Here is a 22,634-nt window from a genome sequence, read left to right as displayed (position 1 = left end):
TAGATTGTATTATTATTTTTTCATATTCAAAAATGGATAATGTTAAGTATAAAGTGTGGGTATTTTGAAGTTTCTCTTTCATAATTGCATTTATAAACATTTAACGGATCAGAAAGACTAAATATCCTTGTTCATGTGTAGAAACTGCAGGGTTCAGGGCCTCTGATCCTGACGGAGGAGGAGCGTCGTACTCTGGTGGCCGAAGGTTACCCAGTTCCAACAAAACTGCCACTCACCAAAGCTGAGGAGAAGGCACTGAAAAAGATCCGGAGGAAGATCAAAAACAAGGTACCAACAGTATACTGATTATTTAGCTCATCAATCCTACTTTCTGAAAGCTAATGTAATTTAATGAAATATTTTGTGATCAGAATAATTTGATAAATGTTTTGTTTCCTGCCTAGATTTCAGCTCAGGAGAGTCGTAGAAAGAAGAAAGAGTACATGGACGCCCTGGAGAAGAAGTAAGTCCTCCTCCTCCTCAGCCTCTCTGAAGTTATGAGTGATACTTAAATTAAAAAAACAAAACAACTAAATCACTGTACAGAACCCATTTATATAGAGTCTATGTATAGGCTCATTTATGGATGCCATTACTGGTTACTTTCATTACTGAATAATGTGAAAAATCCTTTCTTGGATTAAATGTGGTGGTATTTTCCTTTCCTTCAGAAAACAGTATGTATTTTAGCTTTTTTGGACATGTTTCTGGCAGTGAAGTTTCTCTCTCGCCATCAGTTGAGTCATGTTTTAGCTGTTGGAAGTCTTTAATATCCTCTGTGAGATTTAACATTCTCAGTAGATGTTTTCATTGGTTTTATAATCTATTAACCTCTTCTATGTAGAGATCCTTACATGCAACTAAACTCGGAACTGATTTTATTTGTTACTCATCCACAGTGTTTTCAGTTTGTGATTACATGTTACCTTGTGTTTTTTCATAAACTACTACGTTCATAAACTACTAAAAAATAATAAAAATATAGGAATCTGAATATGTAATTTTGAATAAGATGAGAAAAATGTGTAAAGGCAGCTCTGAGCAGTCACTGACCTGCAGTACTCCTATCTAACCACAGGGTGGAGACCTGCTCCAACGAAAACAATGAGCTACGCAGGAAAGTGGACAACCTGGAATGTACCAACAAGTAAGAACTATGCAGATGATGCAAAGAAACATTTTTACACATAATTTAAATGTACCATAATGGTCCAGACAAGCCACTGAAAGTAGAACTACACATATCTCCCTCTTGTTTGTTAAGGAGTTAAAGCAGTTCAAGCAGAGAAAATTATACTTTATCCCACACTGTGACATTCTTCATAAAGCTGTTCTTGATTTAAGCAGAAATTACACATGTTTTAGTAATTTAAGTATTTTTGACTGATCTTTTTTTTTTTTGTCTTGTTTACTAATTCACTGGCAGTTCACAGCTTAAAGGCTTTGACAGTTGTGTCTTGGGACACATCATATTTATAGATGTGACACAGATGAGTGAGCTGCAGCAGCAATGACAAATCTGACTCGTGTCAATCATAAACACTCAAAGATCACAGCAGTCAAAGCTCCAGGACATTTAGGAGAGGACTTCCCTCTGTTTATATAGGACTCACTTTCTCTGGGAATCTTTTTTTAAGGCATATGTGTTTATTTCATTGTGTAGCTGAAAAGACTGGTGATGGTGTGTTGTGAAACACCACCTGAATTGTATTATTGGCTGAATCAAAAGCTCCCAGTAGATCTGCTCAGCTGCAGTTTTGCATCCATGCATAATCATGAGGCTATTTTAATGTAAAACACTAAAGCTGCTTCAAATCGTCAGTGTTGCTTGCTCTTGTTATGCATCGGTGACCTGTGTGACAGTGTGTTTGTGTGTGCACAGTGAGTGTAGTGTTAAGTATAGTTGAATGGAACGCAGCTGTAAACTCAGTGTTATCATCTGAAATTTAAATGAACCGATTGCGTCTGTGTGTGTGTATGTATGTGTTAACCCTGATGCACCTTGAAAATATGAAGCAAACGCCTTGCAGAAAAGGTGAAAACAATATCCGCAGTAGAGGGGATTTTGCAACATTAAACTGCATCTGATCAGAAGTAATCATCCCTATGACAACAGAAAAAAATAATGGCCATGTGGTTGTATATTTAGTAACACTTCAGAAACACTTCTGTGGAAGGAAATAATAACAGGAGAATAAAACAGTGTGGATCTCGAAATACTGGTTGACATAACTGGTGTTTTAAAAATGCAAAGTACCAGAAAATATAAAGAGATATAAAGATGCTGTCAGACTCTAAAATGAATTATTTATTCTTTGTGTTGCTCTGTGTTTGTGTCCTCTCGTCTAAAGACTGAACAATATAGGTGATCAGAACCCCCTCGTATTGAAACATACACACCTGTGATCCATTTTACTGTAAATATAAATACAGTAAAACCTGCATAACCATTTTTATTTCTTCATGTGTCATTCATGTTATTCTGCCCCTCCTCTAACTGTTTACAGTATGTAGACTATGTAAGTTTAGGACATGTGTGTGTCTAATGTGTGTCTTTAACCCATGTCTGTTCTCTCCAGGTCTCTGCTGCAGCAGCTGCAATCCCTGCAGGCGGTAGTGGCCAGCAAAGTCCCCAAATCTTGCAGGGTGGCTGGCACCCAGACATCATCCTGCTTAATGGTAACGTGTGTGCATGTGTGTGCGAGCATGCGTGTGTGTGAATCCTAACAGGAGATTATGAAACATTGATTGAAATATTGACAAGGAAGCATCTGCCTCCATCAATTATTATTAGCACATCACTTTGTGTGAGTCATCAGTTATTTATTCCGTTCCCCTTTCTTTCTCTTTAGGTGGTGGTCTTGTGTTTTGCTCTGTTTTTGGGGAGTTTTTACCCGAGCAGTTTGACTTCTTCGTCCACCATCACTGAAGCTGGTCACACTTCCACACAGCTGGCTGTCAAAGATTCCTACACAGCCACAGGTGTGTCTCATGCAAATACTCATGCAAACTGTATGCACTGCATGTACACGCACTACAGACATTTAACAATGGTTTGTCTGTAACATCTGCACTACAACACTAAAAAACAATGACTAAAATGAGAATTGAAACTGTATGACAAACGATTTTTTTTTTTACAGAATAAGAAATCTGAATTTTTGACCATTTCAAATTCACCTTCTCAATCCATTTACCAAATATCTGTTAAACTTCTTAGAGGACTCACTTGGCAGAAGTAGGCAGACCTAAAAATAAAGTCTTAGCAGCAGAGTTTGGAAAGCAATATCTGTATTTTGTCTTTAAAAATGTTTTGAAGGGGTTGTTCTCCAGCTGTCTAAGAAGACACCATCTCAAGCCAAAAGAACAAATGCTTTTACATTGAAACAAGACATTTTCTCACATTACAGTGAAAAAATCTTCACAGCAATGAATCACATTCTTCCATCACAAATTTTGCAAGACTAGGCTTAACTGTAACTACATTAATGTACAGATAGTCACACCTTAGATTTCAACACCCTGTTACCTATGGTTTAGAACAAATTTCAACCCAAGAAATACTAGCACAACTGTCTAATACCAAGGGAGTAGAATTAAGATTATCTACGTAGTCATTTAAAGATACTGACTTGTAAACACAAAATCCAACATATATTGATATATGTAGCTAAAATATGCACACTCAGACTGGTTATTTTACCCACCAGCTGGGTACCAAATGCATACACACGCTCACACACACTCACACACATACACACGCACAGTCACTTTCATACTGCTTCAGCTGAGCTGACCTGCCGTGCTGTCTCCATTTAATGAGTCATTAGTTCCCAGCTATAAAACTGTGGAGGCCCATTATAACATTGCCAATAATCAGATTCCACCTACAGCTGAGCAGTAACAGAAACAGAGACTGATTAGAGGAGTTGACCTTTTGATACATCCTCTCCGCTACCTCCTACACATGCACACACACTGTTGTAAAAGGGACCAGATATAATTTTCTTAACAATTAAATTCAGTTTCCTGTCCCATTCTGCCCACACAAATGGGCTGAATAGACTGTTTTTCAATGGAAGACAGTAACATGTGTTACCTCAGTGTGATAAAGTGCGTGTAGGAAGGTGTGTATTCATGTGGGGTTCCAGGGTGTCTGAATAGTTTTAAAACTTTATTACTGTGTTATGAAAACAGAGCTAGAGAGCACACAGTTGTAGCTACTAAGAAAATATCACAGCTACATATATTCTCTACTCTGTTTTAGTTAAATCCAGGAATCTGTTATCAACCTTCGAAGACGAGCAGCCACACCTCCTTGGGCTGGGCGGAGAATATCCCGACCAATGGGAAGATACACCAGCTGTTGTCATGGCAGCATGGCGTCGCTCAGAGCAACAGAAACTTGGGGCGGAGCCCAGCAGAGTGGAAACACACCCACCTTTCAGGAATAAAAACAATGATACGCAAACATCCAAAAATCTGCTTCTGGACCTGCACAGGTAAACTGACAAACATGCTGACATGAATACTAACATTTAGGTTTTTTATTTATCTATATTTATTCTTTTATTTATTCTTAAAAAATAAAGCTCACTGTATTCTATATGGTACTGCTTTTTTTGATGGGCCTATTTCTTTTGCACCGTATAGTATATTATTTATGGTTTTTAATCTAACAGTATTTATGTTTTATTGTTCTCATTCTCTTTGTTAGCTGGTTTTTATATAGCTGTGTCTTTTCACTGTTATATCGTGTTTGTGGTTAAACAGGGTGTTTTGAACTGCTACAATAATATAAATTATATGAATATATAATGTGGTGCCTTTTTTTCCTATGAGGTAGTTCTGAGTAAATGAATAAATAAATCTATAAATCTCAAACAGTTTTATGCAATTATTAGTGAGGTCTTTATTTCTTGTAATTGGCATTTAAGTATTTTAAAACCAAAAGAGCAGACTGCAAATTATTCTAAAAAATGACTTCTCATCCTCTAACCCTTTACTTGTGATGCACTCATTAAACTCCTTAAGGGACCTCTATGTCATTTGGTCTAATGTAACCAGAGGAACTTCAAATGTGGTCTTTTTTAGATGGTAAGTGTTTTATGTGTCTGGAGAAACATGAAAAGAAGGAGGGAAAAACAGAGAAACCAAAGTGAGATTAGAAGACATATTGGTGTTAGACTGTGTGTATTAATTGTCTTAACATCCTCTGTTGGTCTTCATTTCTCAGGTCTATGGAGCAGAGGGTGAATGAGAGCAGTAAAGTGATAGAGCTGGAGCGAACAGTCAACGAGACGTCCTGAGGCGGATGTCGACACCACCTCCCCTTTGACCTCCCCCCTCTAGAGCATGGTTCAGTGTCCTGAAGTAAACCTCTTGTTTCCACTGCTGATGATTAGAGGCTAGATTTTCCTGCCATCTCTGCTTAATTAGATACACTGTATTAGTAATAACATGATTACAATGACAGGGCACTGGTTGCCTTCATTTCTGGAGTGAACTTGCACTGAATAGTTTTCTACATGAGTCAACCTATCACTTTTAGTTCCTGTCTGTTGTCTTAATGGAACAGACTTGAGAAATTACTTGCAGATAAGTTCCAATATAACTAATGAAGTGTGGCATGGCATTTACTCCATTGCAAAGCGTGTTAAAAGATGACATGTGAGGCTTTTTACAGGACACTGACAAGCATAAAAGCACGGAGGATCTTTATATTTATAGAAACTTTTTTTTTTTCTAAAATTATTGCTCTTTGTCGTTGTATTTCTTTTAATATTAAATATTTTTATTCCATTCCAGTAAGTAAGTACATCCCATTTTGATACTTGTGTGTGTTCATCCTGTTAATGTTTTTCTTTATTGTATTCTTTTATATACAGTTTATATTTTCTGCAGTTTTATGCATCATTCTGTGCTTGGCTTGTGGGTTCCTGAGCTCATTTGGAAAATGTGAAAAGTTCTTAAAAAGTGTAAAGATTGGGGACAAAATAATGAGAAAGTGATGGTCAAATTTCATGCAAATAATGTGGGAACACTAATATTATGTAGCTGTATCATGTCATTTCACAAATCTGTGAGAATCACTCATTTAAAATTGAAATCCACCAATGCGAATGAACACGAAAGGTAAAAATATTTGACATATGGGACTGTAAGCTACACTTAACATGTTCTGCTTGAAGGGTTAGGAGTCATCATTTAAGTATTTACTTTGTGTCCCACAGATTTAATTCAGTTTTCATTGCCAGAAATAATCACATTTATCAGGTTGCTTTAATTGCTCTTACCAGTTTGGATCCAAACTGTATGGTGATCAGTAACTCTTATACAAAAAAAAGAAGATCTTTCACTTTTTTTTTTAGCCTTTTGTCTGCTGGCGAAGCTTAGACCTTGTACACTTTCATTGTCATCTCCAAAAATCTGTCAGCATTTGCCAAAAAAATCTTCCACTGAGTTAAAAGTATCTATTTTTGTAAATATGAGTTGTTAATAAATAAGGAAAAATGTGTCTGTAGTTTATAAAGTAATCCATAGTTCATTCCAAGTCCGTTTCATATACTAAATAATGAACATTTAGTGCTTATTCTGTCCTGACTTGCTTTGGGCTCAGTTTTGTAATAAAAAATGGTGACATTAAAAGTCTTAATTGTTCATTTAAAGTCCATTACTGGCAGGTTGTTGAGATTTGCTGCAGAAATATTTTCTTTTACAGACTGCTATTAAAACAGAGGAAAGGCCAGTTCAAGTTCTCTACATTTATTGTAAATAGAAAACAGTCATCTATCATCCTGGGGTTTGAGTAATATCTGTCTGACTGTTAATTAACCCTTGAAATGTAAGACATTGTATGAAACAGCTGATGGAGAATCAGACTGTCAATGCAGATGCATCTTTCTAACCTATTTAGTAGATCAGTCATTTGATCATCAGATATTTAATGTCTTTTCAGTTTTGTGTATTCTCAGGCTGCATTAGTAGCATGGTGTCTTAGTGCTTAAAAAACCAAAAACAGATTTCTGAACACAAGACATAAACATGGATTTTATTGGGAAATAGAATGGAAAACTTTGCCCTAAAATGAAAGAGGCAGTCACTTGAGAGCAGCTTGGTAACATTTTTTCCTAAATCAGATTTTATTTTGTTGTTGCTTCTGCCTGGACTAGGCTTTCTGTCTTTGCTTTGAAATGAATAAAGTATTTTCCGTAGTAAAAGCATATTTCCAGCAACTCTGTGTGATCTGTTCATTTTAATTCTTGATGAGTCATGTTTTTTGTGTTTAAGTTCATCGAGATGAATACAAATACACAAAGTACTTTGATTTTATCATAAGTAGCCATGTTGTCAGTTTCACTATAGTTAATGGCATATTACAATACTGTGCCATAATAGAATGTTGCATAATAATATCCACTACTATGCCACGGTATTGTTAAATTTGGTCACTGCACTACCATATTTATAGGTGCAGTATATTCTGAAACTGCAATTGTGTATTAGTACATAGAAGTACTGAACTTGAAATAACACCATAAGTTAACTTGTATTTACTTGTAGGATCTCCATTTGTTATTACTATAGTAATAACTAAATGCACAATAATTCCTATGTACCTGTGCAAATGGAATTCTATTCTATTCTATTCTTCAGGGGTACACACACAATTATTTGCCACCAAACAAAAACATATGCTACAGATTCATCTCCTCCTTGACCTTAAATTTCCTGCTTCTTCATTTTTTCTGACAATGATTTGATCTTGAAGTTCTTCATGTTTAACCATATAGACCCAGCACTACTTTTGTGTCAGTTCCTAAATAAAATTTCATCTATATTTAACCTTTCTTAAATGATTTATCAGCATTTATTATAATATTAACTTATGTATTTTGCATTTTATCAGTATAAATCAGGTATTTTCCTGTATTTAATTTACTGATCATGTAGGTGTTCATTAAAGCTCAGATTAAAGTTGAGGGTTATTATATCAAAAGCAGAGAAAACTGCAGAAAAAGTGACATTCTCAGTAAAATCTATCATTAACTGAAGATAAAACAAATCTCTACAACTGCTGTTATCTGTCCAACTCCATGTGTTTTACTGGTGAATCAATGTTGTAGAAGATGACGGTGTTTCCACGTTCACTACGGATGCTCTGAACGTCTAAATGGGTCAGTTCTGATGACCATGAATAGATGACAAACTGTATTTTACACCAATTATTTACATGGATTGATAGGATTAGTGAATCAACACGTATTAAACAGTTTAGATCAGTAGATGCTCTTGGTCGGTGATGGATGTTTGGGTCTTTGTGGATTAATGCACATATTCATATGTAATTCAATACATTAAGATTATGTGCTTTTAATGGAAGTAAAAAGGAAAAAAAGTCTGTAAAAACATTTTAGAAAACTGATATGCATTTATTTTAAGAGCAAACATGACATGCATTAACCAAAACATGCTTATCATTTGTGTCTTCAAAGCATGTTCTTTATAAGTTTAAATGAAGTTAAGACTGAACTGACTCACATGGTTTTCACACTGGTGTATAGAGGAGCTTCTACTTCCTCCAACACGACAAAGCTCTTAAAATAGATCCACAGCAGCGCCTCGTAATAAGTAGCACGAATCACTCTGACAGTCCCAAGACGATACGCAGTCTCACAGCGTCACAACAGTCCGGTCTCACAGCAACAATGAATTCCTCCATCACTGCAGCCACAGAGCATTGTCATAAAACTGGTATGAATAGCAGAGCTGATGTTGTGAAATGTGTGACGAAACTCGAGTAAAAGACGGTTGGTAAATAGATGGAGGAGGTGCAATCTGATTTCACACTTTGATGCAGGATTGCAAGAGTTTTTAGCTACATAATCCTATTAATTATAAATGAAAAATCCTTTCATCAGAGCTTACAGAGAACTTTATGAATTGTTTTCTGCCTTCTTTTTTTTTTTTTTATCATGGTGTAAGCATTATCTCGAAAAGGAGTTGAGGCTTATTGTTACTAAATTTGATTTTTACACAAGAAATTCAACTGATTAAATTTAGCTCAAGATAGTCATTATTTAGCACTTGAACCCATAAAGACCCAAACAACCAAAATCATTCACCAATATACAATGTTTAATAACTGTTGATCCACTAATCTTATCTATACATATAAATAATTGGTGTAAAATGCAGTTTGTCATCTTTTCATGGTCATCAAATATGACCCATTTGGACATTCAGAGGCTCCGTAGTGAACGTGGAAACACTGTCATCTTCTACAACATTGATTCACCAGTAAAACCCATGGAGTTGGATCAGTGACAGTGAAAGGATACACTCATTTTATGTTTAGCTAACAATATTTTTCAGAAAAAAAAGGGTCTTTTTCTTCAGTTTTCTCTGTTTTGGATACAATAACCCTCAACTTTAATCTGAGCTTTAACGAACATCTACATAATCAGAACAATAAATACAGGAAATTACCAGATTTTCACTTAAAAATGCAAAATACAGAGGATAATATTAGAATAAATGGTGATAAATCACTTAAGAAAGGTTAAAAATTGATAAATATTCATTTGGGAGCTGCCACAAGAGAGAGAGAACAACATAGCACAAACACAAGCATACACAGAGACAAGATAAAGTATCTAGAGTAAAAAAAAAGGAGATCACACAAATGAAAAACAAACTGATTTTTTTTTTAAAAAGCTGATCAATTAAAGGTGCGTTTTCAGAAGCAACACACAACAGATCCATTCTTTCCAAAGGTTGTGGAGATACAACTGTAAAAGCAGTCACCTCTGGATTTAAAATTGGCTTAAAGTTCAATATCAGAGGATCTGAGAACTGAAAAGGAATTTCTGCATTTGACATGACTGCTAATGGAGGAAGTGAAGGATTAGGAAATACATCAGAGAGATGGAGAACGTCATCCAAGAAATGTTGGTTCTGCTGTTATCATTTTAATCTGTCCTTTGTTTTGTTTTGTTTTTAAGACAATGTGAGTCTGTGGCACCTATTGACTGAATGACCATAAAATCCATGTTATTTTTTTAGGATAAAGAAGAGCTGTAATCTCTCTTTTCCTAAAATAGGAACAATTAGAAACCTTGTCTTTAAGTGCATTACACTGAAAATGTGGAGGATCTAATCTGATTTTATTGATAGTTCGAAGTTCAGGTTTCACATCTTAAAGAACTACAGGAAAAATGTAACTTTAGAGTGTTTTTTCTCAGATTCAATGGATTTAAGTCATCACTATGAACTTTGTTCTGTTCCACTTTGCATATATGAGACATGGGCTAAAGGTCTACGATGGGAGACTTGGAACACCACCCCTTCCACCCCATTGTGATTAGATAGGAGGCAAATGATTAGTTTTTGGCAATTTCCTCTCTAAGAAAAAATTACTTTGGAAGACAGATACATTTTCTGTCCAAAACTATATAATGTTCTGTACTTTTGTGCACAGATGCAATCATAAGAGTTACAGTAAAAGAGATTAAACTGGGATTTCTCTAGCAAAATATGATGTTTGTTTCTTGTGCTGATTTCACACCATTCTACTAATACTGCAGTTAAACAATAACTGACCAGGACGTGGTGGGGCATAACACATCTTTAAAGTGTTGCAAACCACATCTTATTAACATTTTCTCAATGAAAATAAAACACAAAACTGAAAATTTATGGTAACATTGTGATCCATATTAACCCATAAAGACCCAGTGCTACTTTTGTGGCACCTCCCAAATGATTTTTTTTCTCTATTAAACCTTTCTTAAGAGATTTATCTTCATTTATTACATATTATCCTCTGTATTTTGCATTTTTCAGTGTAAATCAGGTACTTTTTCCTATATTTAATTTACTGATCATGTAGATGTCTGTGAAAACCCAGAGTAAATTCAAAGGTTATTATTTTACAACAGAAAAAAACTGAAGAAAAAGTTACTTTTTCAGCAAGGATATTAATGACTCAACATAAAAACAAACATCTACAACTTCTGTAATTTGTCAAACTACATGGAATCAGTGTTGTAGAAGATGATGGTGTTTCCACGCTCACTACGGAGCCTCTGAACGTCATATCTGATGACCACGAAAAGTGCATTTTACACCAATTATTTACATGTATCGATTGGATTAGTGAATCAACATGTATTAAACAGTTTAGATCAGTAGATGATTTTGGTTGCTTGTGGCTGTTTGGGTCTTTATGGGTTAATACAAACAAAAGACAAACAAAAATAATTACAATAAATATATATTGCATTTCATTTAACCTTATTCATACTACATTAGAGTGCTCATACTCTTCAGTTTGCTCAAGAAAGCTAAGGCTCTTTATCTTAATAAAACTTTTTTTCTATTTGAGCCATAGGTCTTTTTGCTTCTTTTTGTGGAAATGTTCCAACTTGCCCAAACACCACAGTAGGTCTACAGGAACACCCTGACTTTGACATTAATCCACAAGATCTGTGATTTTGTTGCAGATTCTTGAATTAGTGCCATTTGTAGCTGATAAATGTGTTGTTATTTTTCAGCGCTGTGGATAAAAAATATGTGAGTTGAAGTAAAAAGTCTTAACCATGAAAGTCTTCCCTGGATGAAGTGTGTTTTGTGAAATTATTTATGGCAAGCGCTTTGCCTGCAGATGCTCCCAGTGGAGAAGAAAATGGGCTAAAGTCAAAGTTCACCTTCAGTCCACGATGATTGGATGAACTTGGCGGCTCAGTGTAATGAAACAAAAAGGAGGCTGACAGATGTGGCCATATGTTTGACTGACTGTAAACAACAATAAAGAATTAGTGAACATGCTGAACAGGAAAGTGGTACTGAATTCATCATGAAAGATCTGACATAAATACAGCATATGGACTGTGTGTGTGCATGTAATTATTGCCACAGAGGGAGATACTGACAGCATGCGTGTGTTCGTGCGTGTAAGCTCACCCTCTGCCCTACTTTCTGACTGATGATGCTGCAGAAAGGAGGAGTAGGAATATCCCACAATGCCACACTGCTCGTCCCCTGGGCCAGATGGATGGATGGATGGATAGAGAGACAGACAGACAGGCTGACACGGACCGATTGACGGAAAGATACATGGATCTGCAGATGATGGACAGATGAGTGATGCATGACTACATGAATGGATGGATGAATGTTGCAATTGACTGTGGTTTCATCCTCGTGTGTACTGTCGCCTCCCTCACAACAGATCGCGCTTTGCAGTGTTTGAAAACGCCGTCAATTCTAAAAAGAAGCAAATACTGAACTTCCTTTCATTTGTTTAAAAAATAAAAGTATAATTTGACTTGTTAATGCAAGAGAAATCATATGGTCACAGCATGTCTTCGTTCAGGTTTATTCATGACACATATCATAATATTGATCTGTTATTTAGGCCTGTTTAGGGTGCACACTTCATGGTCTTAAAGGTTTGAACTTGTGAAATGAAGTTCCTAAATCTAAATCTGCACACACACAAAAAAAAAAAAAGAAAAAAAAAAAGAAAAAGAAAAGCCTGTATATATGTAGCATAAAATAAACTGTGATGGAACATGTAGAGATATTCATGTCTGCCCACTTTCAAATGCATATTAATATGATTAAATACTTGTGTCTGCTTAGAAATTTTTAGGCACATAATGCCAATTAATTTATGTTAAATATGTGATCTGAAATTTTTTATTAAGATACATACTGTGAAACTATTCAAACTAAGGATCAGTATCAGCTAATACTGGGCTATGTTGATATCTACTAATGCTAAATAAAAGTATAGTTTGACCACTGATAGTGGTGAATATTTTTGATGTGTTGCAGGCTTTTTATTGTCACTTTATAAACTTGTATGAATTGAAAGAATCTGAAGATATTGTGCTGATCACCTTAGTTACTTTTTACATTCAGGACTTCTTTCATCCCTGGCAGAAAAATGGGAAAATAACGACAAAAACTAAATAAACAAACAGCAAATGACACTGGCAGTGACATGTTAAAATTACTGACTCAGAATTTTGTGATCGCTGCAACATAAAATAAATATGTGCATAGTAAATCTAAATCAGAATCAGAATTGTGTTTATTGCCATGTTAGTAAACAGTGTTCACATTACTAGGAATTTGCGTCAGTGGTTTGGTGCATACATAAAACATGGAGTGAGTATAAACATGCAGTAAAAAATAAAATAAAATAGAATAAAATAAATACAGGAGTAAGAAAATAAACAAGTAAGATAAAGTTCAAAATATACAATATGCAGTTTGGACAAAACCAATGGGTTTGAGTGAGACTCTAATGCACAGGTGTCAAACATGCGGCCCTGGGGCCAAATCTGGCCCACCAAAGGGTCCAGTTTGGCCCTTGGGATGAATTTGTGAAATGCAAAAATTACACAAAGATATTAACAGTCCTTTTAGTTCAGGTTCCACATTCAGACCAATTCCATCTCAAGCGGGTCAGACCAGTACAATACTATCATAATAACATAAAAATAATGACAACTCCAAATGTTTCTCTTTGCAAATGTAAATATTTTAATGTATTTACACTAAAACAAAGTATAATTTTGCAAAAAATGCAAAAAACCTGAAATGTCTTAAGAGAAGCAAGCACAGTTTTAACAATATTCTGCCTGTTATGACATGTTTTAAGTGTTTGTAGATCCACTGTGATCTGTAAGTTATAATGCACATGTGTAAATGATAAACTGAGACGTAGTATTGTTAAAATTACACTTATTTTTTTTCAGTTTGTTCATGTTATTCACATCTTTGGAAAGGATAGTTTGTAGATATAAACCTGTTCATAATGTAAATTAACTTTTTTTCACACTAAAACATAGTGAAAAGTTTGGAGTTGATATTATTTCTATATTGTTATGTTATTATTTTACTGGTTCGGCCCACTTCAGATGTAATTTAGCTGATTCTGGCCCCTGAACTAAAATGAGTTTGACACCCCTGCTCTAATGGTACCAGTAATGGTTTTTGTGCAGATAGCGCAAGTAATCATCAGTACAATCAGCTGGTGGATAAAGGGACAATGCAGTGTATTTGGTGATGGTGTTATTTAGAGTAAATAAATAAATTAAAAAAATAAATAAAACTATAGCAGTGGTCTAGGACTTTTTTCATCTTTATTTTATGAGTAAGACCCTGTACAGTTATTCAAAAGACATTTAGGGAAGTTGCTGCGGATATTTTAACATCTTAAGGCTTTTATTTTGAAAATTAGATAGCTACGCTTCCGGGATGGGTCCTCGAGCTTGACGTAGGTTGACGTTGGTCCTGTAGGGCTCGTGAGTGCAGTTCAGTCTGTTGTCCAGGCGGCTACGTGTACCGTGCCGTGCCGTGCCTGGCTGCAGTACACAACAGCGGTCAGACACCTCCATGGTCCAGCCGCTTGTAACCCGACCTTGAGCTCTTCACCCCCCGAGTCCTCCGCTCCTTCCCCGTCCCCTTCCCTCCTCTGCCGGCATCTGCGCCCCTCAGCAGCCGGAGGAGAGGGGGTCCAGAGCGGGGAGAGTCAGTGAGGGTACGGCCAGCATGGACCCCCAGGCGAAGGACCGCAGCAGTCAGGCTTCAGCGGGGGGTTTCAGCGGGCGCCTGGCTTCTCTGGGGGCCGACGGCGGCGACTCCGAATCCGGAGCCGGCTCGGAGGAGGCGGCCGTGGGGTGTTGCAGCGACACATTCAGCAGCCTGCCCGACATGGAACAAGACAGCCTGGAGGAGAAATTAAGAGGACTGGCGTTCAGAAAGCAGACCTCGTATCGGTGAGTGGGGATGCTCGGACAGGAAAATGACACATATGTGCGTGAATTTATCTGAATATACACCCCCATTTCATAGACAGACCTGGTTTGATATAATACTGGATACAGGTACGTTTTGGACTTTGATAATCCGGATGTTAATTTCACATGTGTAGTGCTATTTTGATAATTACATGTAAGCTAGCTGAAGCTTAGAAATACAAGCCTGGTGACTGAGGGGGGCTTTTACATTCAGGACTGTTTTGTTAATGTAAAAGCTGTAATATTCTAAGGAGACACGTTGAGCTCCTCATGATATTGTCAACAAGCTCAACATGGCATAATTCTCACACACACTGAGCAGCGTTTTAGCCCATGGCAGTGATGGATCAAAACAATTTTGCCTACACAATTCATGTGTGTACGCATCTCCCTGTGGTATTGCCTTGTTGTGTTGGAGCATGTGCAGAGTAGAAGGGGGGAGGGGGCTGTATTGATTTTGAGTCAGTTAAAGTGTGTGTATTTTAATGTGTATGTGTGTGAATGCCAGCAGCAGCCTGACACCCTGGTGAGACTGGCAGCTGCTGTTGATAGTGAAAACAGGCTATGATGTAGACACACTTATCTATCTATCTATCTATCTATCTATCTATCTATCTATCTATCTATCTATCTATCTATCTATCTATCTATGTCAGCCTGTCTGGTTCAGAGCATGTGTGCACTGGAAATGATTTGCATTTTGAGGTCAAATCAATCACTTGTTTGTGTCTGATTTGTGCCACAGTAGCAAGTAAACAAATAGTTAATCCTAAAACAAATCCAACTGTAACATCAGAGCTTCATCCTCATGTTTTTGACAGGCAGACATACATTATGTTTCTGTGTTTTTTCTATTGTAAATCAATGGTTGCTAGATTGTCTGGATTCCACTTGTAAAACAGGCTTGTATTAGCTTTGCCTGGAGATTTTGTTGCACCAGATATTACAGCAACCAGATTATAGATGCTTCGTGTAAACACATTAAAACAAAAAAAAGTGACCCATTTGGAAAGTAAAGTCATCATTGAAAGGGGGGATACTGTATAATCCTATTACTATCCATTTGACAGATAATTTGTCCTGTTTACCCCCTTCTCAGTATTTGGCCTTTTTGTTGTGTCCATATTCTTTTCATACTGTGTTGCACATTAGTGGAAAGCATTACTCAGGGAAGACTCAGCACTAGTTCACTTTTATTGTGTCATCATTTACACAGGTTCTTCCTCTCATAGTGTTTCTGTGGGGAACACAGCAATGGTTAAGTTAAGTGAGGCTGCTGGGGTATTGTGCATCATGTGGAGCTTTCACTGCTGGTGGAATCCTTCCAACCGAGTAGTTTTCCCTGATAAAACTGTTGAAAATGCTATAGTATACTCGTGAAATGCAGGATTTTGTGCACTTCAGATTCAGAGCAAAGAAGAAATCATGGGATTTCCTTGAAATGGTTATGCCGAGTGCCAGTAATTTTTATAGATATTATGATGTTTGTTTATATTTCCTTTCATGCTCCAACTTTTAGTATTTTCACATTTATTAATTTGCTAATTAGTAATTAACTGCTTATGTTATCTCCAAAATGTCAGAAAGCACTGAACTTTGTCAGAAATTAAGTTTGGACAATTTGGTCAAAAATAAAATAATAATCATAAAAATGATTAAAATATTGTTCCAAGTTGATAATGTTCATGATAAATGTCAAAACATTTTTTCTTTCCAATTTAAAGAGTGATTTTAAATCATGAGTGAAAAAGAGTATTAGTCACTTTTCTATTGACCCTCAAATTGTGTGAATATAATTTGCGCATAAAAATTTGCCTAATGGAAAAACATACAATTTTCCTAAAACTCTCATTTTTGATGAAAAGGTTTTGCACTGGCAAGAGGTGTTCTTTTTGGGCTTAGCAAAATTGGTATATCAGGCAAACCTGCCACGGCAAGACCTTTTGCTGCAACTAGAGTCACGTGAATAAAAAAAATGGATGTTATAACAAGCGAAGAAGAAGAGTTTTAAAAGAAACATGGTGCAGTGTGTGTGGACACACCAGGACACCGAATCATTTTTTAATTTAGTGGATAGAGGGGTAAAATATAATAATAATGAATAAATCTGTAAATCCACATGATGTTTTGTTGATTAATGTTCATCGCCATGTTTATGGAATGACTTCTCATTTCATCTTGCGATAATGAATTAACAAATCATCGCATTTGTGATTTAGTGGAAAAACTGACATTACGCAATTCTGTTTGTTCAACATTTGGTAAATATCAATAAAGTTTTGCACAGATGTCCAATGGAAAAGACACCATTGATGGTTATTTATGGTTTCAGTTTTTTTTAATGATCACAATGTTGATGGTAGTTCAATGGATAATTGATAATAAAATAACAAAAATGATTATGACTTCCCACATCTTGAGGTTATGCATATACGTGTGTTTTATTCAGCCTCCAATCCAAAACCCAGAGATATCCATGCTACTCTCAGATATGACAAGAAATGATCACATCCTCTCCATTTTATATTTTGCAGCCGTAAGAAATGTTGGCATTTCCGCTCAAAACCCCGCTAAAAACATTACTTGATTGTCAAAAATTGCTGCCAATGATTGTTTGTCATCAACTAAATTAATACTTTACTAATTAAATTGGCTAATTCTGGTTACCCTAAGTCATGTGTTCAGATTGGCTGTTTTGACAGTATTTAGTATTCAGTATTTTTACTTACAGTTCACTATCACATAACAAAGCTAGTTTTCTCCACCATGAACAATTATAGAGAACGTTAAAATAGAAAATCAACTTGAAAGACTAACTTGTCGATTAATTTGTTTCTGGGTGTGAACGGTTTAATAGAATATGAGACACATTTACCCTCGCCCTCACAAGTCTTTTGCAGCTGGGCCTGTCTGTTTGCACTTGAAACTCAAAATATAAAGAACATTTCGATATGAAAATTTTGAGTTGGTGTGAGTCAGTATGAGTCAGCATGAGAGGACTATCAAAACAAACCAAGATCAGATGAAGAAAAGTTTCCACCCCAGTCAACCCCTGCACTTCATCTGTATAGTTGTTCCACTCAGGAATCCAAAGTTTGATCAAATTCAACTTTTGGCTCAAGTTTTTGTGGCCACTGTTTATGGCGGTAATTTAGTGAAAGAAGAATGTGGACATAAATGATGGGGCAGTTACTGAAAAACTCCTTGTCATAGTTCTTGAGTTTTGGGCGAAAACTGTGATTATAGATGGTAGAGATGACTGTCAATAAATTCAGGACTACAACTGAAATCTTCTACACCATTGTATTTTAGTCATGCAGATGATCTTAATTGCATTTTAGGAATGGATGAGCACAGCCTTTTAATTACAGTATGTGAAATCTATCTGTGTCTTTGCTGTTTGTTCGATTCTAAGAGTTATTGTAACCTCTGACCTACTTGAATAAAGTGAAGGATATGTGCATATGCTCCAATGAATGATAATCTGTGAAATTCCCTCTTTTTAGAATCAGCCATGTGGAGGAAATGGCATTAGCTGGTCAAGGGAGATGGTTTGTAAGAAGGTAGTTTACATAGCTTTGAAGTTGTCGGTGTCAAGAAGTGAATTACCATATGTGGCAATATGAAAGTGCTGAAAAATGATGCCGTGGAACATCAAAGCTAGTGTGTGTGCATTTCTGTGTGAGGTTGGAGTAGTATGTGTTTATGGCAGACTAAGACACGTGTAACTTATCTGGCAGACATTGGTCACACTTTGTGTGTGTGTGTGTTCCCACCACACTGTCCCTTCTTTTATCTATTCTTAGACGTCTCACCCGTCTGCCTGCATGACGGTCCTTCCTCAGTCACAAAGACAGCTGCTTTGTGTGTATCATGCCAGCCAGTTAGTCAGCGGGCAAGCCAGTTTGTAAGATGTTACTTTGATTACGTAGTCTAACAACCAGCCGTTACTTTTCCAGTCTATTGTGGTTATGTGCATCTGTGCAGCTAGTACTCTGTATTCCTGAGCCCTACAGTACATACATTGTCATTCAAATGAACCTGAACAGTACTTCAAGGGCTCTTGAAGTACTTGTGTCTTTACAGCACGTGCACTCCAGTCTGAATAATGCACCATCCTCAAACACTCAATCTCAAGTCCTATCATTTCTTAAGTCAATGAGCGGACTCCTGCTTCATTAACAGCCTTTTTGGAGGCCTAAAAAAGACATTACTTTGATGGCAAATATGAGGATTTAAAATAGTCCCTCTCTGGTCCTCTGGAGAGAAAATCATGAACCATATTAGCAGAAATGGACACTGTTTTTTCAGGAAGAAAGTCTATCATTTGCAAAATGTATGTTTAATTTTATATGGGCAGGGTACCAGTGTGAATACAGCATTTTACAGAGCGCTTCATGATTAGGTTTAGTATTAATGTTGCTGAGCTCAAGAGTTAAACCTGTGCATTTAGTCTACCGTAACATGCTGCAGTTAATGAAATAATGTCTGTTGCAGTTATTACATAATTGCCTCATTGCAATTATTTGAGCTAATCGTGATGTTTTTACACAATTTAGATAATTGCCTCTGTTCACCCATATGAAAGCAGATGGTGCAACTGACTAACATTATTTGCACATCATTTCACACCATTTAGCTTTTTTTAATGACCAAAAAAGTCAAAATTATTCTGTGTGCTTCTCATTTCAGTCATGGACTGAACAGAGTGGTTAGCACTTTGACTTCACAGGTAGAATGTTTGAAGCCTTTCAATATCCATTTTGCCTTTTTTTCTCCATGCTAACTGGGTTTCTTTAGGCCCACCACTTTCTTGGTTTAATTTTCCTTTAAGTGTTCTTGACCATAGCACTAGTGAAGATCTGCAGTTGGTCCCTTCAAGCACCCTCAAGCACCTTCAATAGCAGCTTTATCTTAATATACTGAACGCTAATGCTAATAGCTAATGCTTGATGCTGTATGCACACAGCATAGCAAAGACTCAATAAAATGCAGGGACCGAATTTCCCTTTGGGGATAATAAAGTGAGTTGACCTTTAACCCTTCGTTATTCAATTAATTGAGAAAGTAATCAGCCCATTGATTTACAATGATAGTCATTAATAGCAGCACTATATGACTTTAATTTTGAACATGTGCTACAGTGGTTTGTTTTGACTTTGTACCTTGGTAAATATTTCGGTAATGGGCTTTATATTTAGGTCATGTTATATCTCACATGTTTGATTTATTATTAACAATATGCATGTTCCAAAATTGTTTGCCAGTGTCTCTTTTTCATGAGGAGTACATGCATAATTAAACCATTAACATACCTATACTACAGTGGTGGTATGAAAGTATCAGAATAAACAATAATAATCGTCAATTGATAATTCGTAATGATTTTTCAATCTGCAGGAGTCAATATCAGCAATCATCAGAAACACATGTTCCCTGTGCCGTACTTCCCTATTGGTCTAAATCAAAAGACTGAATACACTAAATATAGATAACCTGAGGCTGTTTTATGCTGTTGATAGAGATGTGAAGCCACTTTTATAAGCTTTTGGATTGAGACACAAACAATAGTGCTGGAATTATGCCCAGGTCCTGTCCGATGGAATCTGAGTACCGTTTGGTAATTACAGCTGTCAGTTTTGTATTTAATCTCCCTACCTGTCTGAAAACACCAGTGGTTAGACAAAAACCTGTGTCGTGGAGTAAAAATCACAGGGATGGAATAGATGTAGAAGTCTTGTTTCTTCTCAGGCCCCTTGAATTACAACAAGCTGAAAGGTAATTATTACCGCGCACCCCGAAGGGGAGGTAAGGGGTATTGTTTTTGGTTTGGGTTGTTTGTTTCTTTGTTTGTTAACACTTTAGTGGCAAAACTATTGGTCTAATTCAGTTCATCAAATTGGGCTTAGGCCTATAGATTGTCAGTGACCCAGAATAGATGCCATTACATTTTGGAAAAGTTAGATCAAAGTTCAAATTTTTTATGATTTTTTAAAATCTTCCCATTTACTTACAATTGGTGAAATATATGTGAGGGGCGGGGTTTGTTGTGCGTGACACCACTTGTTGATTTTTTGCCTCATATTTCAATATTGTGCTAATGTGACCCATGACGTCTGATTTCAGACTAAATCCTAACATCTTCACCGCAGAAATGAAATCAGATCAAATCTGTCAGACAGCCAGAAATTACAGCTGTCACAGATGATGAGCTCAGAAAGACAAGCGTGAAATCTATGATCTGTCAGATGAGGTGATTCTGAGATGAATTGACAGGGCAGTGAGCATTAAGCCCAGTTTTGGTGATGTCACTCTGTTTTTCGTCTTGATTATGTTGAAATATTGCAATGATATCAACTCAGCATTAGGAGTTTTTATGAAAGAAAGTTGAAGCTGCTTCTGTCTGTATTGTTTACCCTGTAGTAATTGTCCACTTAACATAACCTCTGATTCAACCACAGATTGTTGTCTTTGTTATGCTCTTCATTACTGATTGTTTGTCAAAAACATTACAGAATATGGTCAGAGGTGTTATACTTTTAAGACTCTTACTGTGAATTTCCTTAGAGAGCTGTTGTTTTCTGTTGCCAGTCTTTTGTCTGTCATTAGATTTACTTGTCAATTTGTAAGGAATTGTGACATGCTCCTTTGAGCGTGATACTTATCACAAGAGTCAAAACTCATAGAATCACTCATGTTGTGACTGTTGTATGTAGAAGCCGCAAAGACTGATGATGGAATGGAACTTTAATAATAACCCGAAAGCATGGTAGATAAACATCTGCAAGTACGTTCTTTATTTAGCTGCTGCTACCCTCTGACTGCATACTCTTGCCAACTTAACCTGTTTGCCCAAGAGGGGAAATGCTAAGAAACAAATGCTTTGTTTCGTCACAGTTCTTATCATGTGGTGAGATTTCACCACCGCCTTTGTAGGAAATAGTGCAGAAACAAACTACCTGAATATAGGCTGTTGTAACATTATCCATCCACTATTTACAGCCTATTTCACAAACAGCAGATCACAATACGTTCTTGTCATACCACAGTCCAGTATATTCTTGGTTTTATGCCATCTTGGAGATAGGCGCAACTAAAGTTGGGATAAGAGGAGAAGTATAAAGAATAGATGAAGAAGAGAGAGAAACATTAGATGCAAGAAGAGAGAGAAAAACATAAAAAGATATAAATGTATCTCATGTTGCTACCGCTGTGTACCACCTGCAGGGGTAAACAGTGATCAAACGCCTTTCATCATCTGATGCTGCCAGAATATAAAACTCTACATTCAGCCTTCAATTAGGACAGAATGTAAGGGGAGAGGGAGAATAGAGGAAGGGATATAAAAGAGGAGAACAGAGGAAAAGAGAGGTGGAAGAACGGCACATGTTGTGTGGTTCATGACTTGACTGAGACCCGAAGATATTTGTTTCTAGGTGCATTCTAGTACTGAATTAAGTTGAAACATAAAAGTTAACCCGTTCTAAAAATAAAACTTATCTGGCATTTCAGAAAAAGAATGAGGTCTCTTGTATATTTTTAGTAATAAGATCCTCAGCTGCTACTTAGTGATGCTGGGCTTGGGTCAGCTTTGATGAATAGTTGACTGTTGAAGCCAAATATTTTATCTTCCTCTATCTGTAACTGTGCAAGTCAAAGCACACCATAGACAGCCATGTTAGTGTTCAGATTAACATGTAACCTGTATCACATTTCATAGGAATACTTTCCTTGCAAGTGTGAGGCTCTTAAAAGCATTCATGAATTTTTAACCTTGTGATTGGAGTCCAAACAATGTACATACGCTAACAGCCTAAACTG

General features: G+C 36.5%; 2 protein-coding genes across 11 annotated transcripts in view; both read left to right on the top strand.

The window, feature by feature from the left end:
• creb3l2 (cAMP responsive element binding protein 3-like 2) overlaps nucleotides 1-7,225 on the top strand; it is a 28,828-nt gene extending 21,603 nt beyond the window's left edge. Inside the window, exons 6-13 of one of the 2 annotated variants that reach the window (XR_003936955.1) lie at nucleotides 142-288; nucleotides 405-463; nucleotides 1,079-1,147; nucleotides 2,580-2,679; nucleotides 2,853-2,982; nucleotides 4,268-4,502; nucleotides 5,237-6,211; nucleotides 6,258-7,225. Coding sequence is in view for 1 of the 2 variants with exons in the window: in XM_030150624.1 (XP_030006484.1) it covers nucleotides 142-288; nucleotides 405-463; nucleotides 1,079-1,147; nucleotides 2,580-2,679; nucleotides 2,853-2,982; nucleotides 4,268-4,502; nucleotides 5,237-5,309 (813 nt within the window). In the remaining variant the exon portion in view is untranslated. Of the gene's footprint in view, nucleotides 1-141; nucleotides 289-404; nucleotides 464-1,078; nucleotides 1,148-2,579; nucleotides 2,680-2,852; nucleotides 2,983-4,267; nucleotides 4,503-5,236 lie in introns of both variants that reach the window. The other variant, XM_030150624.1, reaches the window with a different exon arrangement.
• Nucleotides 7,226-14,287: 7,062 nt separating this feature from the next.
• Nucleotides 14,288-22,634, top strand: part of dgki (diacylglycerol kinase, iota) — a 67,331-nt gene continuing 58,984 nt past the window's right edge. For 6 of the 9 annotated variants that reach the window (XR_003936941.1, XM_030150472.1, XM_030150477.1 and 3 more), the window contains exon 1: nucleotides 14,289-14,792. Coding sequence is in view for 8 of the 9 variants with exons in the window: in XM_030150472.1 (XP_030006332.1) it covers nucleotides 14,566-14,792 (227 nt within the window). In the remaining variant the exon portion in view is untranslated. Of the gene's footprint in view, nucleotides 14,793-22,634 lie in introns of all 9 variants that reach the window. The other 3 variants (XM_030150475.1, XM_030150474.1, XM_030150473.1) reach the window with 2 other exon arrangements.

This window comes from Sphaeramia orbicularis, chromosome 12 (assembly GCF_902148855.1).
Source record: "Sphaeramia orbicularis chromosome 12, fSphaOr1.1, whole genome shotgun sequence".
Taxonomy (NCBI): domain Eukaryota; kingdom Metazoa; phylum Chordata; class Actinopteri; order Kurtiformes; family Apogonidae; genus Sphaeramia; species Sphaeramia orbicularis.
This window is presented reverse-complemented; position numbering and strand designations above follow the sequence as displayed.